The sequence below is a fragment of the Anser brachyrhynchus genome (genome assembly GCF_964034855.1).
Source record: "Anser brachyrhynchus genome assembly, contig: SCAFFOLD_629, whole genome shotgun sequence".
NCBI classification, from domain to species: Eukaryota; Metazoa; Chordata; class Aves; order Anseriformes; family Anatidae; genus Anser; species Anser brachyrhynchus.
This window is the reverse complement of record NW_027663766.1, coordinates 1-22,132: the sequence shown is the minus strand read 5'-3', so window position 1 is coordinate 22,132 and position 22,132 is coordinate 1. Positions and strand designations below refer to the sequence as shown.

Here is a 22,132-nt window from a genome sequence, read left to right as displayed (position 1 = left end):
CCCAAAAAAAAATCCCATACCCCCCCCCAAAAAAAAAACATACCCCCCCAGAAAATCCCGGGTTATCCCCCCAAAATGCCAGGTTACCCCCCCCCCCCAAAAATCCCATAGCCCCCCCCCCAAAAAATCCCTTACCCCCCCAAAAAATCCCATAACTCCCCAAATACCAGACCCCCCCAAAAAAAATCCCATACCCCCCAAATTTTATAGCCCTCCCCCCAAAAAATCCCATACCCCCCCAAAAAAATCCCATAACTCCCCAAATACCAGACCCCCCCCAAAAAAAATTACCATAGCCCCCCCCAAAAAAGGTCCCATACCCCCCAAACCCCACATCCCCCAAATCCCACATTCTGTCCCCAAAATCCCCTACCCCCCCCAAAAAAACCATGCCCCCCCAAAAATCCCAGGTCCGCCCCCCCCAAAAAAACAGGTTCCCCCCCCCAAAAAAAATACCAGGTGTCCCCCCCCCAAAAAGGTCCCATACCCCCCAAACCCCACATCCCCCAAATCCCACATCCTGCCCCCAAAATCCCCATACCCCCCCCCAAAAAAAAATACCCCCCCCCCAAAAATTTATCCCCCCCCCCGCAGCGGGCACGACGTACATCTTCGGCAAGGGGGGGGCGCTGATCACCTACACGTGGCCCCCCAACGAGCGGCCCAGCACCCGCGCCGACCGCCTGGCGCTGGGCTTCAGCACCCAGCAGCGCGACGCCGTCCTGCTGCGCGTGGAGAGCGCCGCGGGGCTGGGCGACTTCCTGCAGCTCCACATCGTAAGGGGGGGGCCGTGGGGCCGGGGGGGGGGCCGTATGGGGCCGGGGGGGGCCGTATGGGGTCGGGGGGGTCATATGGGGTGGGGGCAGTTGGGGGGAGTTGGGGATATTGGGGGGAATGGGGAAACTGGGGGGATTGGGGGAATGAGGGCGCCGCGGGGCTGGGCGACTTCCTGCAGCTCCACATCGTAAGGGGGGGGCCGTGGGGCCGGGGGGGGGCCGTATAGGGTCGGGGGGGTCATATGGGGTCGGGGGGGTCATATGGGGTGGGGGCAGTTGGGGGGAGTTGGGGATATTGGGGGGAATGGGGGAACTGGGGGGATTGGGGGAATGAGGGTGCCGCGGGGCTGGGCGACTTCCTGCAGCTCCACATCGTAAGGGGGGGGGCCGTGGGGCCGGGGGGGGGCCGTATAGGGTCGGGGGGGGTCATATAGGGTCGGGGGGGTCATGTGGGGTGGGGCAATTGGGGATATTGGGGGGAATTGGGGGGATTGGGGGGAATGGGGGAATGAGGGTGCCGCGGGGCTGGGCGACTTCCTGCAGCTCCACATCGTAAGGGGGGGGCCGTGGGGCCGGGGGGGGGCCGTATGGGGCCGGGGGGGGTCATATAGGGTCGGGGGGGTCATATGGGGTGGGGGGAGTTGGGGATATTGGGGGGAATGGGGGAACTGGGGGGGATTGGGGGGATTGGGGGAATGAGGGTGCCGCGGGGCTGGGCGACTTCCTGCAGCTCCACATCGTAAGGGGGGGGCTATGGGGCTGGGGGGGGGTGTTATGGGGTCGGGGGGGTCATATGGGGTCGGGGGGGGTCATATGGGGGGGGGGGGATTGGGGATATTGGGGGGAATTGGGGGGATTGGACACCGGGAAACACTGGGGACAAATGGGAACATTGGGGGATATTGGGGCTGAATGGGGACATTGGGGACGAACTGGGGACGGATCGGGGACGAACTGGGGACGGATTGGGAATGAATGGGGACACTGGGGTGAATGGGGAGACGCTGGGGACAAATGGGGATATTGGGGACAATTGGGGACGAATTAGGGACATTGGGGACAAATGGAGACATTGGGGGGCACTGGGGACGAATGGGGCCGATGGGGCTGAAAGGGAAAATTGGGGACGAATTGGGGACATTGGGGACAAATGGGGACAACTGGGGATGAACTGGGGACATTGGGGACAAACTGGGGACATTGGGGATGAATGGGGACATTGGGGGGCATTGGGGACGAATGGGGCTGATGGGGCTGAAAGGGAAAATTGGGGACGAACTGGGGACATCGGGGGACAATTGGGGACGAATTGGGGACAAATGGGGACATCGGGGGACGAACGGGTGCGATGGGGACATTGGGGGGCACTGGGGACGAATGGGGCCGACGGGTCCGGTCTCGGTGCGGGTATCGGTGCCGCGAGGCGCGGGGGGGTAGGGGGAGGGACATCCGGGGGTGTCCCCCCCCCTCCCCCCCCCCCGCCGCCCGGTGACGGCCCCCCCGCAGGCGCAGGGGGCGGTGGGGGTGCTCTTCAACGTGGGCACCGAGGACATCGCGCTGGAGGAGCGCGGCGCCGCCGTCAGCGACGGCCGCTTCCACGTCGTGCGCTTCACCCGCAGCGGCGGCAACGCCACGCTCCAGGTGGACGGCGGCCCCGTGCACGAGCGCTACCCCGCAGGTACCGGCCCCTATAGGGCGCGGGGACAGCGCCCGCGGCGCCTATAGGGTGCGGGGAGAGGGAGTGCGGGGCGCCCCGGGGCGCCTGTAGGGTGCCTCGAGTGCGTAGAGCGCGCCAAGAGAGGGTCCGGGGCACCTATAGAGTGCGTAGAGAGGGTCCAGGGCACCTATAGAGTGCCTGGAGGGCCTATAGAGCACCCTGCGTGCATATAGTGTGCCAAGAGAGCACCCCGGGGCGCCTGTAGGGTGCCTCGAGTGCGTAGAGCGCGCCAAGAGAGGGTCCGGGGCACCTATAGAGTGCGTAGAGAGGGTCCGGGGCACCTATAGAGTGCCTGGAGGGCCTACAGAGTGCCCTGAGTGCATATAGTGCGCCAAGAGAGCACCCCGGGGTGCCTGTAGGGTGCCTCGAGTGCGTAGAGCGCGCCAAGAGAGGGTCCGGGGCACCTATAGAGTGCATAGAGAGGGTCCGGGGCACCTATAGAGTGCATAAAGAGGGTCCAGGGCACCTATAGAGTGCCTGGAGGGCCTATAGAGCGCCCTGCGTGCATATAGTGCGCCAAGAGAGCACCCCGGGGCGCCTGTAGGGTGCCTCGAGTGCGTAGAGCACGCCAAGAGAGGGTCCAGGGCACCTATAGAGTGCATAGAGAGGGTCCAGGGCACCTATAGGGTGCCTGGAGCGCGTAGAGTGCACCAAGAGAGCGCCTATAGAGCGCATAAAGAGGGTCCAGGGCACCTATAGAGTGCCTGGAGGGCCTATAGAGCGCCCTGAGTGGATATAGTGCGCCAAGAGAGCACCCCGGGGTGCCTGTAGGGTGCTTCGAGTGCGTAGAGTGCGCCAAGAGACGGTCCAGGGCACCTATAGGGTGCATAGAGAGGGTCTAGGGCAACTATAGAGTGCCTGGAGGGCCTATAGAGCACCCTGAGTGCTTATAGTGCGACAACAGAGCGCCCCAGGGCACCTATAGGGTGTCTTGAGTGCATAGAGCGCGCCAAGAGAGTGCCTGGAGCACGCAGAGAGCACCAGGGGCACCTATAGAGTGCATAGAGAAGGCCTGGGGCACCTGTAGAGTGCACAGAGAGGGTCTGGGGCACCTATAGAATGCCTGGAGGGCATATAGAGTGCCCTGAGTGCGTATAGCACGACAACAGAACATCCAGGGCAGCTACAGGGTCTCCGTAGGGACCTCCGTACTCTTCCTGTAGGCCTCTATAGTGCTCTGTACCCTCCTGTAGGCCTCTATAGGCCTCTCTACTCTTCCTATAGGCCTCTGTACACTTCCGGTAGGCCTCTATCGCAGTCTGTACCCTCCTGTAGGCCTCATTACTCTTCCTATAGGCCTCTATAGCATTCTGTAAACTCCTGTAGGCCTCTATAGGCCTCTGTACTCTTCCTGTAGGCCTCTATAGGCCTGTACTCTTCCTATAGGCCTCTGTACCCTTTCTATAGGCCTCTATAGACCTTCATACTCTTCCTGTAGGCCTCTATAGGCCTGTACTCTTCCTATAGGCCTCTGTAGTGCTCTGTACCCTCCTATAGGCCTCTGTAGGACTCTGTACCCTCTTGTAGGCCCCTATAGGCCTCTATACTCTTCTTGTAGGCCTCCATACCCTTCCTATATGCCTCTATAGGCCTCCGTACTCTTCCTGTAGGCCTCTATAGTGCCCTGTACCCTCTTGTAGGCCTCTATACTCTTCGTATAGGCCTCTGTACTCTTCCTGTAGGCCTGATTACTCTTCCTGTAGGCCTCTATAGCGCTCTGTACCTTCCTGTAGGCCTCTGTACTCTTCCTATGGGCCTCTGTAGCTCTCTGTGCCTCCTTGTAGGCCTCTATAGGCCTCTGTACTCTTCCTGTAGGCCCCTATAGCGCTCCGTACCTTCCTATAGGCCTCTGTACTCTTCCTGTAGGCCTCTATAGCGCTCCATACCCTCCCGTAGGCCTCTGTAGGCCTCTACACTCTTCCTGTAGGCCTCTATAGTGCTCTGTACCCTCCTATAGGCCTCCATACTCTTCCTGTAGGCCTCTATAGCACTCTGTACCCTCCCATAGGCCTCTATAGGCCTCTGTACCCTCCTATAGGCCTCTATAGGCCTCCTTACTCTCCCTGTAGGCCTCTATAGCGCTCCGTACCCTCCCGTAGCCCCCCCGTAGTCCTGCTCTAGGCCCCTGCAGCCTCCCCGTAGCCCTCTGGAGCCCCCTCCCCTAATTAAGGCACCGATTGCAGCCCTAATGAGGTCCCCGCGCTAACGAAGGCCCCAGGCGTCCGGGCACCCCCCTAACGCCCCCCTAAACGCCGCATAAACGCCCCCAAAATCCGGCCGCCCGGCGGCCAGGCCACGCCACGGGAACGCCCGCGGGGACGCCGGCGGTGGCACCGCACCCACGTCGTGGTGGCACCAGGGACGGTGACGCCGTCATCTCTGGGTGACGCCGGTGGTGGCAAGGTGGCCGTGGCAGTGACGGTGCTGTGGTCGCGGTGACGCTGGTGGTGTTGTCGTGGGCAGGTCGTGGTGACACCGACGGTGATCTCACGGTCGTGCCTTGGTGACACCAATGGTGACGTTAACGGTACTGTCATGGTGACACCAATGGCATTGTCGTGGTCATGTCATGGTGACACAAATGGTGACACCAACGGGACATCAACGGCGTTGTCATGGTCATGTCGTGGTGACACCAGCGGTGATCTCGTGGCCGTGTCTTGGTGACCCCGATGGTATTGTCGTCGCCAGGTCCTGGTGACACCAGGGGTGGTTCCAGCGGCGTTGTCGCGGTCACGTCATGGTGCCACGAGACCATGTCCTTGTCACACTGACTCCACTGGTGCCACCACGGCCGTGCCATGTTGATGCCAATTGCGTCACCGTGGCCTTGCCATGCTGACGTCAATGGTGCCACCATGGCCATGTCGTGTTGACGCCGATTGTGTCACCGCGGCCATGCCATAGTGACGCCAACAGTGCCACCACGGCCATGTCATGGTGATGCCATTGGTGCCACCACGACTGTGCCATGCTGACACCAACGGCGCTACCACGGCCATGTCATGGTGACGCCAATTGTGTCACCGTGGCCGTGCGATATTGACACCAACGGTGCCACCACAGCCATGTCATGGTGACGCCGATTGTGTCACCGCGGCCGTGCCATAGTGACGCCAACAGTGCCACCACGGCCATGTCATGTTGACGCCGATTGTGTCACCGCTGGTGCCACCACGGCCATGTCATGGTGACGCCGATTGTGTCACCGCGGCCGTGCCATATCGACGCCAACGGTGCCATCGCGGCCACGTCACATTGACGCCATTGGCACCGCCCCAGCCGTGCCACGCTGACACCAACGGCGCCACCGCGGCCGCATCGTGCCGCCGCCGACAGCACCCCCGCCGCCGCCCGCCCCCGCGGCCGGTCCCCAGTCCCCGTCCCCCGTCCCCCGTCGGCGGTGCCCCGGGCGCCCCCGTAGCCGCCCCCTAACCCTCTTCTCCCTCTTCAAGGCAGCGCGGATAGCGAGCGGCTGGCGATTGCCAGGCAGCGAATCCCCTACCGGCTCGGTCGGGTAGTCGATGAGTGGCTGCTCGACAAAGGTAACTCGTTAGCGCCGCCCTAACGAGCCTGCGGGGCAGCGCCCGGGGGGGGGAGGGTCACGTGACCCAGGAGGTCAGGGCCTGGGTGTGGCGTGAGCCGGGGGGTGGGGGTCACGTGGACACGGGGGGGTCATGTGACCCTGGTACCTGTGACCCCAGGGTCACGTGACCCTGGTGCCTGTGACCCCCCCCAGTGTCATGTGACCCTGGTAACCTTGGCGCTAGGTGTCATGTGACCCCAGTGTCACGTGACCCCGGTGCCTGTGACCCCCGGTGTCATGTGACCCTGGTAACCTTGGTATTGGGTGTCATGTGACCCTGGTGTCACGTGACCCATGTGCCTGTGACCCTGGTGTCACATGACCATGGCATATTTGGCACGAGGTGCCACGTGGCCTCGGTGTCACATGACCCAAGCGCCAATGACACCCAGTGTCACGTGACCCCCAGTGTCCTTGGCACCCGCTGTCATGTGGCATCACGTGACCCTGGCACCCTGTCACATGACCCCAGTGCCTGGGACCCTCACCCCCTGGGGGGGGTCACGTGACCCAGGTGCCCATGACCCAGGTGTCACATGACCTGGATGCCACGTGACCCTGGTGCCACGTGACCCTGGTGCCACGTGACCCTGGTGTCATGTGACCCCCCTGTGCCACGTGACCCAGAGTCCAAGGCCCCCCGGTGCCTCGTGACCTCCTTGCCATGTGACCCTGGTGCCACGTGACCCTCTTATCACGTGACCCCACTGTCACGTGACCGGGCGCCCTCCCGGGCTCTGCACCCCGCTGCCCGCAGCCCTGCCCCCGCAGCCGCCCCCGTTAAAGGGACCCGAACAGCCCCCAAACGGCCCAAAATGGCCCAAAACGGCCCCAAAATGGCCCCGACCGGCCCCGTAGTGGCCCTAAACGCTCCTAAACCCGCTAAACCGCGCATAACGCCCCGCTAACCGCCCCCAGCCCCGCGGGGCCGGCCACACCGGCGTGCACAAGTGTGCAAGAGGCACTGTGAGCGTGCAAGAGGCACTGTGAGCATGCAGGAGGCACTGTGAGCGTGCAAGAGGCACTGTGAGCGTGCAAGTGGGCCTGGTGAGTGTGTGAGTGGGCCTGGTGAGTGTGCAAGTGGGCACAGTGAGTGTGTAAGTGGCACTGTGAGTGTGCAAGTGGGCCTGGTGAGTGTGCGAGTGGGCCTCGTGAGTGTGTGAGTGGGCACGGTGAGTGTGCAAGTGGGCCTGGTGAGTGGGCCTGGTGAGTGTGCAAGTGGGCACGGTGAGTGCATAAGTGGCACTGTGAGCGTGCAAGTGGCACCGTGAGTGTGCAAGTGGCATGGGAGCACGTGAACAGCACGGTGAGCGTGTGAGCAGCACCGTGAGAGTGCAAGTGGGCATGGTGAGTGTGCAAGTGGCATAGTGAGCGTGTGAATGGCATAGTGAGCGTGTGAATGGCACGGTGAGCGTGCAAGAGGCGCAGTGAGCGTGCAAGCAAGGGTGTGAGAGCACGAGGGCTGTGAGTGTGGGAGAGGCAGGAGAGAGGGTGCACAAGGATGTTGCACAAGTGCTGTGTGCGCACAAGTCGGGTGCGTGCACAAGGCCTGGAGGAGCACCATTGGTGCAAGAGCTGAGAGTGCACAAGTGCCCCGCGTGAGAGCCGAGCGTGCGCGAGTGCTGCGCGTGCCCGAGCGTGTGCGCGTGTGCACGAGTGCGTGTGCAAGGCCACCCGCGTGCACGATGGCGGTGCACAAGTGGGTCCCGTGCACGAGCGTCTGTGTGTGTGTGTTTACACGAGTGTGTGTGTGCACGAGTGCGTGTGCCAGGGCCGAGCGTGCACAAGCGGCCCCCCCGCCCCCTCCCCCCCGTGTCGCGAGCGTGCCCGTGGTGCCCCCCCCTCCCCCCCCCAGCGCTGTCGGTGTCCCTTTAACGGCCACCGCGGGGGGGGCACGGGGGGGGGAGGGGAAAGGGGGGGGGGGGAGGGGCGAGGGGTGGGGGAGGGGCACGGGGTGGGGGTGGGGGGAGGGGCAGGGAGGGGGGGCCACCCCCACACCCCACTGGTCCCAGTACTGGTCCCAGTTCCGGTGCTAGTCCCAGTTCCAGTTCCGGTGCTGGTCCCAGTGCTGGTACTGGTCCCAGTGCCCGTTCCAGTGCCGTTACTGGTGGCAGGGTCAGGTTCTGGTACTGGTACCAGTGGCAGGGTTGGGTTCCAGTACTGGTACTGGTCCCAGTGCCCGTTCCAGTGCCGTTACTGGTGGCAGGGTCGGGTTCCGGTACTGGTACCGGTGGCAGGGTTGGGTTCCAGTACTGGTACTGGTCCCAGTGCCCGTTCCAGTGCCGTTACTGGTGGCAGGGTCAGGTTCTGGTACTGGTACCAGTGGCAGGGTTGGGTTCCAGTACTGGTACTGGTCCCAGTGCCCGTTCCAGTGCCGTTACTGGTGGCAGGGTCAGGTTCTGGTACTGGTACCGGTGACAGGGTTGGGTTCCAGTACTGGTACTGGTCCCAGTGCCCGTTCCAGTGCCGTTACTGGTGGCAGGGTCAGGTTCTGGTACCGGTACCGGTGGCAGGGTTGGGTTCCAGTACTGGTACTGGTCCCAGTGCCCGTTCCAGTGCCGTTACTGGTGGCAGGGTCAGGTTCTGGTACTGGTACCAGTGACAGGGTTGGGTTCCAGTACTGGTACTGGTCCCGGTGCCCATTCCAGTGCCGTTACTGGTGGCAGGGTCAGGTTCTGGTACTGGTACCAGTGGCAGGGTTGGGTTCCAGTACTGGTACTGGTCCCAGTGCCCGTTCCAGTGCCGTTACTGGTGGCAGGGTCGGGGTCCGGTACTGGTACCAGTGACAGGGTTGGGTTCCAGTACTGGTACTGGTACCAGTGCCCGTTCCAGTGCCGTTACTGGTGGCAGGGTCAGGTTCCGGTACTGGTACCAGTAGTAGGGTTGGGCTCTGGTACCGGTACCAGTACCAGTAGTGGAGTTGGGTTCTGGTCCCAGTCCCAGCAATGGGGTCAGGCTCCAGTACCGGTACCAGCAATGGGGTCAGACTGGTACCAGTACCAGTACTGGAGTTGGGTTCTGGTCCCAGTCCCAGTGACAGGGTCAGGCTCCAGTACTGGTCCCAGTGACAGGGTCAGGCTCCAGTACCAGTACCAGTGACGGGCTCAGGTTCCGGTACCAGTCCCAGCAATGGGGTCAGGCTCCAGTACTGGTCCCAGTGACAGGGTCAGGCTCCAGTACTGGTCCCAGTGACGGGCTCAGGTTCCGGTACCAGTCCCAGCAATGGGGTCAGGCTCTGGTCCCAGTCCTGGTTATGGGGTTGGGTTCCAGTACCAGTACCAGTAACGGGCTCAGGCCCCAACCCCGATCCCAGTGGCTCCCCCATCCCCATCAATACCAGTCCCAGCAATGGGGTCAGACTCCAGTACCAGAACCAGTACCAATACCAGTCCCAGTCCCAGCAATGGGGTCGGGCTCCAGTACCAGAACCAGTACCAATACCAGTCCCAGTCCCAGCAATGGGGTCAGACTCCAGTACCAGAACCAGTACCAATACCAGTCCCAGTCCCAGCAATGGGGTCAGACTCCAGTACCAGAACCAGTACCAATACCAGTCCCAGTCCCAGCAATGGGGTCAGACTCCAGTACCAGAACCAGTACCAATACCAGTCCCAGTCCCAGCAATGGGGTCGGGCTCCGGTCCCAGTCCCAGCAATGGGGTCAGGCCCCAACCCCGATCCCAGTGGCTCCCCCAGTCCCCACCAGTCCCAGCAATGGGGTCAGGCTCCAGAACCGCTACCAGTCCTGGGCCCGGGCCTCAACCCCGATCCCAGTGGCTCCCCCAGTCCCCACCAGTCCCAGCAATGGGGTCAGACTCCAGTACCAGAACCAATACCAGTCCCAGTCCCAGCAATGGGGTCGGGCTCCAGAACCGCTACCAGTCCTGGGCCCGGGCCCCAACCCCGATCCCAGTGGCTCCCCCTTCCCCATCAATACCAGTCCCAGCAATGGGGTCGGGCTCCAGTACCAGAACCAGTACCAATACCAGTCCCAGTCCCAGCAATGGGGTCGGGCTCCAGTACCAGAACCAGTACCAGTACCAGTCCCAGTCCCAGCAATGGGGTCAGGCTCCAGTCCCAGTCCCAGCAATGGGATTGGGCTCTGGTCCCAGTCCCAGCAATGGGGTCGGGCTCTGGTACCAGTCCCACCAACAGGCTCAGGCCCCAACCCCGATCCCAGTGGCTCCCCCAGTCCCCACCAGTCCCAGCAATGGGGTCGGGCTCCAGTACCAGTACCAGAGCCAGTACCAGTACCAGTCCCAGCAATGGGGTTGGGCTCCACTACCAGTACCAGAACCAGTACCAGTACCAGTCCCAGTCCCAGCAATGGGGTCGGGCTCCGGTACCAGTCCCACCAACAGGCTCAGGCCCCAACCCCGATCCCAGTGGCTCCCCCAGTCCCCACCAGTCCCAGCAATGGGGTCGGGCTCCAGTACCAGTACCAGAGCCAGTACCAGTACCAGTCCCAGCAATGGGGTTGGGCTCCAGTACCAGTACCAGAACCAGTACCAGTACCAGTCCCAGTCCCAGCAATGGGGTCGGGCTCCGGTACCAGTCCCACCAACAGGCTCAGGCCCCAACCCCGATCCCAGTGGCTCCCCCAGTCCCCACCAGTCCCAGCAATGGGGTCGGGCTCCAGTACCAGAACCAGTACCAATACCAGTCCCAGTCCCAGCAATGGGGTTGGGCTCTGGTACCAGTCCCAGCAATGGGGTCAGACTCCAGTCCCAGTACCAGAACCAGTACCAGTACCAGTCCCAGTCCCAGCAATGGGGTCGGGCTCTGGTACCAGTCCCACCAACAGGCTCAGGCCCCAACCCCGATCCCAGTGGCCCCCCCAATCCCCACCAGTCCCAGCAATGGGGTCAGGCTCCAGTACCAGTACCAGAACCAGTACCAATACCAGTCCCAGTCCCAGCAATGGGGTCGGGCTCCAGTCCCAGTCCCAGCAATGGGCTCAGGCCCCAACCCCGATCCCAGTGGCCCCCCCAATCCCCCCCAGTCCCAGCAATGGGGTCGGGCTCCAGTACCAGAACCAGTACCAATACCAGTCCCAGTCCCAGCAATGGGGCCGGGCTCCAGTCCCAGTCCCAGCAATGGGGTCAGGTTCTGGTACCAGTCCCAGCAATGGAGTCAGGCCCCAACCCCGATCCCAGTGGCCCCCCCAATCCCCACCACTCCCAGCAATGGGGTCAGGCTCCAGTACCAGTACCAGAACCAGTACCAGTACCAGTCCCAGCAATGGGGTCAGGCCCCAACCCCGATCCCAGTGGCCCCCCCAATCCCCACCAGTCCCAGCAATGGGGTCAGGCTCCAGTACCAGAACCAGTACCAATACCAGTCCCAGTCCCAGCAATGGGGTCGGGCTCCAGTCCCAGTACCAGAACCAGTACCAATACCAGTCCCAGTCCCAGCAATGGGGTCGGGCTCCAGAACCGCTACCAGTCCTGGGCCCGGGCCCCAACCCCGATCCCAGTGGCCCCCCCCAGTCCCCACCAGTCCCAGCAATGGGGTCGGGCTCCAGAACCGCTACCAGTCCTGGGCCCGGGCCCCAACCCCGATCCCAGTGGCTCCCCCTTCCCCATCAATACCAGTCCCAGCAATGGGGTCGGGCTCCAGTACCAGAACCAGTACCAGTACCAGTACCAGCAATGGGGTCAGACTCCAGTACCAGTACCAGTACCAGTCCCACCAACAGGCTCAGGCCCCAACCCTGATCCCAGTGGCCCCCCCAGTCCCCACCAGTCCCAGCAATGGGCTCGGGCTCCAGAACCGCTACCAGTCCTGGGCCCGGGCCCCACCCCCGATCCCAGTACCCCCCCCGACCCCCCCAGTTCCCGTCCCCGGACCCCGTTGCGAGGCGCGCTCTCCCCGCAGGCCGGCAGCTGACCATCTTCAACAGCCAGGCGGCCGTGCGGGTGGGGGGCCGCGACCGCGGGCGCCCCTTCCAGGGGCAGCTCTCGGGGCTCTACTACAACGGGCTCAAGGTGCTGGCGCTGGCGGCCGAGGGGCACCCCAGGGTGCGCCTGGAGGGCGACCTGAGGCTGGTGGGGGAGCCCCCCCCCCCCGGCGCCGCCCCCGCCCGGCGCCGCCACCGCCGCCCCCCCGGACATGGCCACCACCATCATGGAGACCACCACCACCATGGCCACCACCACCACCCGGCGCGGGCGCTCGCCCACCCTGAGGGACACCGTGGCGCAGGTAAAATGGGGGGGGGGGGGGAATGGGGGGGGGAGGTGGGTTCCTGGGGGGGGGGGCAGGGGGTGTGGGGGGCACCCAGGAACCTTGGGGAGGGGGTAGAGGGGGTAACAAGGTCCCTTGGGGGGGGGGCAGGGGGCACCCAGGAGCCTTAGGGGGGGCACTCAGGAACCAGGGGGGGCACCCAGGAATCGGGGGGGGGGGCTGGGTCTCATGGGGGGGGAGGTAGGGGGTGGGGGGGGGGCACCCAGGAACCTTGGGGAGGGGGGTAGAGGGGGTAACAAGGTGCCTTGGGGGGGGGGCAGGGGGCACCCAGGAGCCTTGGGGGGGGGGGGGGGGGCGCACCCAGGAACCAGGGAGGGGGGGTAGGGGGCACCCAGGAACCGGGGGGGGGGGGGGGGGTCAGGGGGGCATCAAGGTCCCTTGGGGGGGGGCAGGGGGCACCCAGGAACCTTGGGGGGGGGTAGAGGGGGCAACAAGGTCCCTTCGGGGGGGGGGCAGGGGGCACCCAGGAGCCTTGGGGGGGGGGGCACCCAGGAACCTTGGGGGGGGCACCCAGGAACCGGGGGGGGGGGTCAGGGGGGCATCAAGGTCCCTTGGGGGGGGGGGCAGGGGGCACCCAGGAACCTTGGGGGGGGCAGGGGGTCCCTATAAGCGGGGGAATTGGCTGGGGGACACCCGGGTCCCTTTTTGGGGGGGGCGGGGGCACAACCCAAACCGGTGTCCCCTTATGGGGGGGGCACCCATGGCCTTTAGAGGGGGGCTCTGTTACTGGGGGGGGGCTCTATTATTATTGAGGGGCTCTATTATTATTTTTGGGGGGGCTCTATTGTTATTGGGGAGCCTCTATTATTATTTGGGGGGGCTCTATTATTATATGGGGGGGCTCTATTATTATTGAGGGGCTCTATTATTATTGGGGGGGCCTCTATTATTATATGGGGGGGGCTCCATTATTATTGAGGGGCTCCATTATTATTGGGGGGTCTCTATTATTATTTGGGGAGGGCTCTATTATTATTGGGGGCGCTCTATTATTTGGGGGGGCCTCTATTATTATTGGGGGGGCCTCTATTATTATTGGGGGGGCTATATTATTATTTGGGGGGGCCTCTATTATAATTGGGGGGGCTCCATTATTTTGGGGGAGCTCCCTTATTGGAGAGCTTTATTATTACTGGTGGGGGTCTATTATTATTGGGGGGGGGCCTCTATTATTACTGGGGGGCTCTATTATTATTGGGGGGGGCTATATTATTATTGGGGGGGCCTCTATTATAATTGGGGGGGCTCCATTATTTTGGGGGAGCTCCCTTATTATTGGAGAGCTTTATTACTACTGGGGAGGGTCTATTATTTTTGGGGGGGGCTCTATTATTACTGGGGGGGCTCTATTATTATGGGGGGGCTCTATTATTATTGGGGGGGGTCCCTAACTGTGCCCCCCCCCCCCCAGAACACGGACGACCTCCTGGTGGCCTCAGCCGAGTGCCCGAGCGATGACGAGGACCTGGAGGAGTGCGAGCCCGGCACAGGTGGGTGCTCCTCCGCGGGGGGCCCCCCCCCGGCACGCGCGCGTGCAACGCACGCCCGCCCCCGGGGCACGCCCCCCCCCCCCCCAGCCCCCTCCCCCCACACCCATGCCTTGAGTGCGCCCCCACCCACCCAGAGCCCATCCGAGTCCCCAACTCCACACGCAGCCCCCCCTCTCCACACACGCGCCCCCCCCCCCCCTTGCACACGCGCCCCCCCTCCTTGCACACTCGCCCAGCCCCGCCCCCACGCCCCCCCCTCGCACGCTGTGGCCCCGCCCCTGACGGACGGACGGACAGACGGACGGACAGGGAGGGGACGGTGGCGCCGGGTGGGTCCTCCCCCTCCCCCCCCCCCCCCATCACCGCCACGAGGACGTTGGGGGGGGGGCACCGGGGACAGCGGGGGGGTCCCCAAGGGCTTGGGACCTATCAGGGCCATCGGGGTGGCCCCAAACCCTGGGTCCCTGCTGGCCCCAAGGACATGAGGGTGGCCCTAAAGACTTGGGAGCCATCGAGGACATCGGGGTGTCCCCAAAGCCATGGGTCCCATGAGGGACATCGGGGTGGCCCCAAGGGCTTGGGTCCTACTGGGGACACTGGGGTGTCCCCAAAGAGTCGATGACCTATTGAGGACATTGGGGTGTCCCCAAAGGTTTGGGTCCTACTGGGGACATCGGGGTGTCCCCAAAGACCTGATGACCCATTGAGGACGTCGGGGTGTCCCCAAGGGCTTGGGTCCTACTGGGGACATTGGGGTGTCCCTAAAGGCTCGATGACCCATTGAGGACATCGGGGTGTCCCCAAAGCTTTGGGTCCTACTGGGGACATCGGGGTGTCCCCAAAGACCTGATGACCCATTGAGGACATCGGGGTGTCCCCAAGGGCTTGGGTCCTACTGGGGACATTGGGGTGTCCCCAAAGACTCGATGACCCACTGAGGACATTGGGGTGTCCCCAAGGGCTTGGGTCCTACTGGGGACATTGGGGTGTCCCTAAAGGCTCGATGACCCATTGAGGACATTGGGGTGTCCCCAAAGGTTTGGGTCCTACTGGGGACATTGGGGTGTCCCCAAAGAGTCGATGACCCATTGAGGACATCGGGGTGTCCTTAAAGGTTTGGGTCCTACTGGGGACGTTGGGGTGTCCCCAAAGAGTCGATGACCCATTGAGGACATTGGGGTGTCCCCAAACCCTGGGTCCCTGCTGGCACCAAGGACATCGGGGTGTCCCCGGACACTTGGGACACACCAGGGACACCGAGGTGTCCCCAAAGACTTGGGATCCACTGGGGACATTGGGGTGTCCCCAAAGACTTGGGACCCGTCGAGGACATTGGGGTGGCCCCAAAGTCTTGGGTCCTACAGGGGACATCGGGGTGGCCCCAAACCCTGGATCCCTGCTGGCACCGGGGACGTTGGGGTGTCCCCAAAGGGCTGGGTCCTACTGGGGACATTGGGGTGTCCCTAAAGACTCGATGACCCATTGAGGACATTGGGGTGTCCCCAAAGGTTTGGGTCCTACTGGGGACATCGGGGTGTCCCCAAAGACCTGATGACCCATTGAGGACATCGGGGTGTCCCCAAGGGCTTGGGTCCTACTGGGGACATTGGGGTGTCCCCAAAGACTTGATGACCCATTGAGGACATCGGGGTGTCCCCAAAGGTTTGGGTCCTACTGGGGACATGGGGGTGTCCCCAAAGACCTGATGACCCATTGAGGACATTGGGGTGTCCCCAAAGGTTTGGGTCCTACTGGGGACGTTGGGGTGTCCCCAAAGAGTCGATGACCCACTGAGGACATTGGGGTGTCCCCAAACCCTGGGTCCCTGCTGGCACCAAGGACATCGGGGTGTCCCCGGACACTTGGGACACACCAGGGACACCGAGGTGTCCCCAAAGACTTGGGATCCACTGGGGACATTGGGGTGTCCCCAAAGACTTGGGACCCATCGAGGACATCGGGGTGGCCCCAAAGTCTCGGGTCCTACAGGGGACATCGGGGTGGCCCCAAACCCTGGGTCCCTGCTGGCACCGGGGACATTGGGGTGTCCCCAAAGGGCTGGGTCCTACTGGGGACATTGGGGTGTCCCTAAAGACTCGATGACCCATTGAGGACATTGGGGTGTCCCCAAGGGCTTGGGTCCTACTGGGGACATTGGGGTGTCCCTAAAGGCTCGATGACCCATTGAGGACATCGGGGTGTCCCCAAAGGTTTGGGTCCTACTGGGGACATCAAGGTGTCCCCAAAGACTCGATGACCCACTGAGGACATTGGGGTGGCCCCAAAGTCTTGGGTCCTACAGGGGACATCGGGGTGGCCCCAAAGGGCTGGGTCCTACTGGGGACATTGGGGTGTCTCTAAAGACTCGATGACCCATTGAGGACATTGGGGTGTCCCCAAAGGTTTGGGTCCTACTGGGGACATTGGGGTGTCCCCAAAGACTCGATGACCCATTGAGGACGTCGGGGTGTCCCCTGACACTTGAGTCCCACCGAGGACACTGAGGTGTCCCCAAAGACTCGGGTCCCATCGGGGACATTGAGATGTCCCCAGAGACTTGGGTCCTAGTGGGGACACCGAGGTGTCCCCAAAGCCTTGGGATCCATCAGGGACATCGGGATGTCCCCAAAGGTTTGGGTCCTGACGGGGACATCGGGGTGTCCCCAGGCCCCCCCCGGTCCCGTTCCCCCCAAGTCAGTGGCAAGCCGGGAAGGAGAAAGGGGGAGGACGGACGGACAGACGGACGGACGGACGGAGAAAGGGGTGGGGAACGGATGGAGATCCAGGGACGGACGGATGGACGGACGGACAGACAGACGGACGGACGGATGGGGTGGGGAATGGCTGGAGATCCAGGGACGGACAGACGGACGGACGGCGGATGGACAGACGGACGGACAGAGGGGTGGGGAACGGCTGGAGATCCAGGGATGGACGGACGGACGAAGGACGGACAGACAGATGGACAGACGGACGGAGGGGGGTGGGGAACGGTTGGAGATCCAGGGATGGACAGACGGACGGACAGCGGACGGACAGACAGACAGATGGATGGGGGGGGTGGGGAACGGATGGAGATCCAGGGACGGACGGACGGACAGCGGACGGACAGAGGGGGAGGAATGGATGGAGAGCCATGGATACACGGACGGATGGACGGACAGACGGACATGTGGGCTCGCGGATGGAGAGGTGGAAGGATGGGTACGTGGCTGGACGGACAGACGGGCGTGCGGATGGACAGACGGACAGGAGGATGAGTGGGCGAACGGCCGGCCGGGTGGATGGACAGATGGACGCGGAGCTGTGCGGCTGGGTGGGCGCGTGGCCGGCCGGACAGATGGACAGGTGGATCCTTGCGTGGCTGGATGCGTGGACGGACAGACGGACAGACAGATGGTCGGCCAGGATGCGTGGACGGACGGACGGACGGACAGACGGATGGTCGTACGGATGGATGGCGGGACGGACAGATGGATGGACAGACGGACGGGCCGGAGGGATGCAGCGCTGCCTGGCGGGTGGCATAGATGGACAGGTGGACGGACAGACGGCTGGCAGGGCGGACGGACGGACGGACGGATGGACGGAAGGATGGTTGGGTGGATGGTGGGACGGAAGGATGGACAGATGGAAGGAAGGACAGACGGATGGATGGATGGATGGATGGACAGATGGACGGCTGGCTGGCTGAAGGATGGCTGGAAGGACGGCTGGTTGGCTGGCTGGAAGGACGGACAGACGGACGGCTGGGTGGATGGAAGGATGGACGGACGGACGGACAGCTGGCTGATTGGCTGGCCGGAAGGACAGACAGACGGACGGCTGGGTGGATGGAAGGATGGATGGACAGACGGATGGATAGTTGGATGGCTGGATGGACAGATGGAAGGACGGACGGACAGACAGACAGCTGGCTGATTGGATGGCTGGAAGGACGGACAGACGGACGGCTGGTCAGATGTCTGGAAGGACGGACAGACGGATGGATGGACGTCTGACTGATTGGACGGCTGGAAGGACGGACAGACGGGTGGCTGGAAGGACGGACTGACGGACAGATGGCCGGTTGGATGGCTGGAAGGATGGATGGATGGACAGACAGACGGATAGTTGGATGGATGGATGGATGGAAGGATGGACGGACAGACGGACGGCTGGCTAGAAGGACAGACGGACAGAAGGATGGACGGTTGGATGGAAGGATGGCTGGAAGGACAGACGGACCGATGGACGGGTGGTTGAATGGTTGGATGGCTGGAAGGACAGATGGATGGATGGATGGATGGATGGATGGATGGATGGATGGATGGATGGATGGATGGATGGATGGAAGGACAGATGGACGGACGGACGGATGGATGGACGGATGGATGGATGAATGGAAGGACAGACGGACGGCTGGCTGGTCGGATGGCTGGCTGGAAGGACAGACGGACGGCTGGCTGGATGGCTGGAAGGACAGACGGATGGATGTTTGGAAGGACAGATGGATGGCTGGCTGGCTGGCTGGAAGGACAGACGGACGGCTGGTTGGATGGCTGGAAGGACAGATGGACGGCTGGCTGGTTGGATGGCTGGACGGACAGACAGACCGATGCATGGGTGGTTGGATGGTTGGATGGCTGGAAGGACAGACGGACGGCTGGCTAGAAGGACAGAGGGACAGAAGGATGGACGGTTGGATGGAAGAATGGCTGGAAGGACAGACGGACGGCTGGCTGGTCAGATGGCTGGCTGGAAGGACAGACGGATGGATGGTTGGATGGATGGATGGCTGGAAGGACAGACAGACCGATGGATGGGTGGTTGGATGGTCGGATGGCTGGAAGGACAAACGGACGGCTGGCTGGTCGGATGGCTGGCTGGAAGGACAGACGGATGGATGGTTGGATGGATGGATGGCTGGAAGGACAGACAGACCGATGGATGGGTGGTTGGATGGTTGGATGGCTGGAAGGACAAACGGACGGCTGGCTGGTCGGATGGCTGGCTGGAAGGACAGACGGATGGTTGGATGGATGGATGGAAGGACAGATGGATGGATGGATGGCTGGCTGGAAGGACGGACAGACCGATGGATGGGTGGTTGGATGGTTGGATGCCTGGAAGGACAGACGGATGGATGGCTGGAAGGACAGACAGACGGCTGGCTGGATGGCTGGAAGGACAGACGGCCGGCCGGCTGGATGGCTGGAAGGACAAATGGATGGTTGGATGGTTGGATGGCTGGAAGGACAGACGGACGGCTGGCTGGATGGCTGGAAGGACAGACGGACAGCTGGTTGGATGTCTGGAAGGACAGATGGCTGGCTGGATGGCTGGAAGGACAGACGGACGGATGGATGGATGGCTGGAAGGACAGACGGACGGCTGGCCGGACGGACGAGTGCCGGCCCGCTGGCCGGGGGCACGCAGAGGCCGGCCGGCGGCGGCGGCGGCAGCGGGGCCGCGCTCGGCACCTTCTCACCGAGTCTCTCTCTCTTCTTTTTTGTTTTCTTTCTTTTTTCTCTTTTTTTTTTGTGTGCTTTTCCTTCCTTCCTGCAATTTCTTTTTCTCCACGCTAAAATCACCCGGCCCCATCCCTCGATGTAAGTTGACGGCAGCGCCGCGGTTTGCTCTTAACACAAAAAAAAAAAAAAAAAACTAGAGATGGGAGCAATAATGAGAGAGGAAAAAAGGAGAAAAAAAAAAAGGAGAAAAATGAAAAAAGGCGAAAAAAGGAAAAAAAAATGAAGGCAGTAAGGGAAAAAAAAAAGGCAAAAAAAAAGGGCAAAAATAGGCAATAGGGTTGAAAAAAAAGGCAACAAGGGCAAAAAAGGCACAAAAAAGGCAAGGGAAAGGCAATAAGGGCAAAAAAGGCCCCCAAAAAGGCAAAGAAAAGGCAATAAGGGCGAAAAGGGCCGAAAAAAAGGCAAAAAAAATAAAAAAAAAGGCGGTAAGGGCAAAAAACGCCCCAAAAAAAGGCAGAGGAAGGGCAATAAGGCAAAGAAAAAAGACAATAAGGCAAAAAAGGTGAAATAAGAGGGCGAAAAAAGGGAATAAGGTGAAAAAAAGGTGAAATAAAAGGGCAAAAAAGGCAATAATGTGAAATAAAAGGCCAAAACAAGGGTGATAAGGTGAAAAAAGGCAGAATAAAATGCCCATAAAAGGCAATAAGGCGAACTAAAAGGCCCCAAAAAAAGGCAATAAGGCCCCAAAAAAGGCAATAAGGCCCCCAAAAATGCAATAAGGCCCCCCCCCCCAAAAAAATGGCAATAAGCCCCCAAAAAAAGGCAACAAGGCCAAAAAAAATAATAAAAAGGCCAAAAAGGGCCCAAAAAAAAAGGCCAAAAAGGGCCAAAAAAAACCGAAAAAGGGCGAAAAAAAAAAGTAAAAACACCGTAAAAAAAAAAATGTCTAAAAGGAGGCCAAAGGAGCCGGAACGGTGCCGCGGGGGGGGCTCGGGGGGCGGCGGGGGGCGCGCGGCGGGCTCTGACGCGGGGCCCCCCCCCGTGTGTGTCCCCCCCCCTTCCCCCTGTCCCCCCCCTTCCCCGTGTCTCTGTGTCTCCGCAGGCGGCGAGCTGGTGCTGCCGGCGTCCCCGGCGGGCGCCGTGGCGTCCCCCCCGTCCCCTCCGCCGCCGCCCCCCACCGGCGCTCCGCGGGCCCCCCCGGGTCATCCTCTTCATCCTCCTCCTCCTCATCCTCAGCCGGGGGGGGCGGCGGCGGCTGCGGCCCCGACTGCGAGGAGCCGTCGGGCTTCGCCTCGGGCGAGGCGGCCGACGCCAAACGCGCCGCCGGCCGACGACGAAGACTTTGGTGGCCACCGGGGCGCCAAGGCCACCGCCGGGGCCACCGCCGGCGTCACCGCCGGGGTCACCGTCACCGCGGCCGGGCCTTTACCGGGCTTGGTCCCGGCGGGCGAGCGGCACCCGCGGGAAGGCGGCGTCGGCGGCGTCGGCGTTGGCGTTGGCGTTGCGTTGGCGTTGGCGGCGTCGGCGTGGTGGCGGTGGCGGGGAGGGCGCGGGTGACGGTGGCCCCCGTCACCCGCGGCCCCGGTGTCCCCACAGCGGCCGCGCCGGGGGCCGTGGAGGTGGTGGTGCGCGAGGCCGGCGGCACCACGGGCATGGTGGTGGGCATCGTGGCGGCCGCGGCGCTCTGCATCCTCATCCTCCTCTACGCCATGTACAAGTACCGCAACCGGGACGAAGGCTCCTACCAGGTGGACCAGAGCCGCCGTTACATCGGGGCCGCCCCCCCCACGGAGGAGGAGGAGGAGGAGGGCCCCCCCGGAGATCCCCTGGGACCCCCCCAACGCCCCGCCGCCGCCGCCGTCGCCCCGCCGAGCGGGGGGGGGCGCCAAGGAGAAGGCGGGCCGCCGGGCCCCCCCCCGCCAAGGCGCCCGGCAAGGGGCGGCGCAACAAGGACAAGGAGTACTACGTGTGACGGGACGCGGGGGCGTGACCCCCCCCTCCACCCCCCCCGGGTGGCATCGTGACCCCCCCTGGGTGACTTTGACCCCCCCTGGGTGACATCGAACCCCCCCAGGTGGCATCGAACCCCCCTGGGTGGCACCCATGTCATTGTCACCCCCCCGGGTGGCATCGTGACCCCCCCCCGGGTGGCATCGAACCCCCCTTGGGTGACTTTGACCCCCCCCGGGTGACATCGAACCCCCCCAGGTGGCATTGACCCCCTCTGGGTGGCATTGACCCCCCCCCCGGGTGACATCGAACCCCCCCGGGTGGCATTGACCCCCCCTGGGTGGCACCCATGTCATTGTCACCCCCCCCCCCCGGGTGACATCGAATCCCCCCGGGTGACATTGACCCCCCCCCCGGGGGCACCCATGTCATTGTCACCCCCCTCCGGGTGGCATCGTGACCCCCCCCCCCGGGTGGCATTGACCCCCCCCGGGTGACATTGATCCTCTCCGGGTGGCATTGACCCCCCCAGGGTGGCATTGACCCCCTCTGGGTGACATTGACCCCCCCCCGGGGGCACCCACATCATTGTCACCCCCCCCGGGTGACATTGACCCCCCCCGGGTGACATTGACCCCCTCTGGGTGACATTGACCCCCCCAGGGTGGCACCCACGTCATTGCCACCCCCCCCCCGGGTGACATTGATCCCCTCTGGGTGGCATTGACCCCCCCAGGGTGGCATTTTGACCCCCCCCCGGGTGACATTGACCCCCCCCCCCCAGGTGGCATCGACCCCCCAGGGTGACACCCGCGTCACTGTCACCCCCCCCTTGGGTGCCACCACCCCCCCCCCCTTGGGTGTCACCCCCCCCCCTTTGGGTGTCCTCGCCGCCCCCCCCCGGGGGTTGTCACC

At 63.0% G+C, this 22,132-nt stretch overlaps 2 protein-coding genes across 3 annotated transcripts; both read left to right on the top strand.

The window, feature by feature from the left end:
- Window positions 1–478: 478 nt before the first annotated feature.
- On the top strand, window positions 479–21,520 carry LOC308186835 (neurexin-1-beta-like; the record flags this gene model as incomplete). The annotated part of the gene is given in 8 exon segments (XM_080609002.1): window positions 479–776; window positions 2,283–2,454; window positions 5,949–6,038; window positions 11,956–12,164; window positions 12,166–12,282; window positions 13,736–13,814; window positions 20,864–21,279; window positions 21,476–21,520. Coding segments are annotated over 8 exon segments (1,411 nt in total), but the record flags the coding sequence as incomplete, so codon positions are not given.
- LOC308186834 (uncharacterized protein) lies at window positions 16,434–20,037 on the top strand (the record flags this gene model as incomplete). Of its 2 annotated transcripts, none has more annotated exons than XM_080609001.1 (2): window positions 16,434–17,530; window positions 17,579–20,037. In XM_080609001.1, the coding sequence occupies 2 exons, from the start codon at window positions 16,434–16,436 to the stop codon at window positions 17,733–17,735; spliced, it is 1,254 nt and encodes a 417-aa protein (XP_080465127.1). In that variant the 3' UTR covers window positions 17,736–20,037. The 2 variants fall into 2 exon arrangements, with proteins under 2 accessions (XP_080465127.1, XP_080465126.1); XM_080609000.1 differs by having other exon boundaries at window positions 16,434–18,750; window positions 18,983–20,037.
- Window positions 21,521–22,132: the final 612 nt, after the last annotated feature.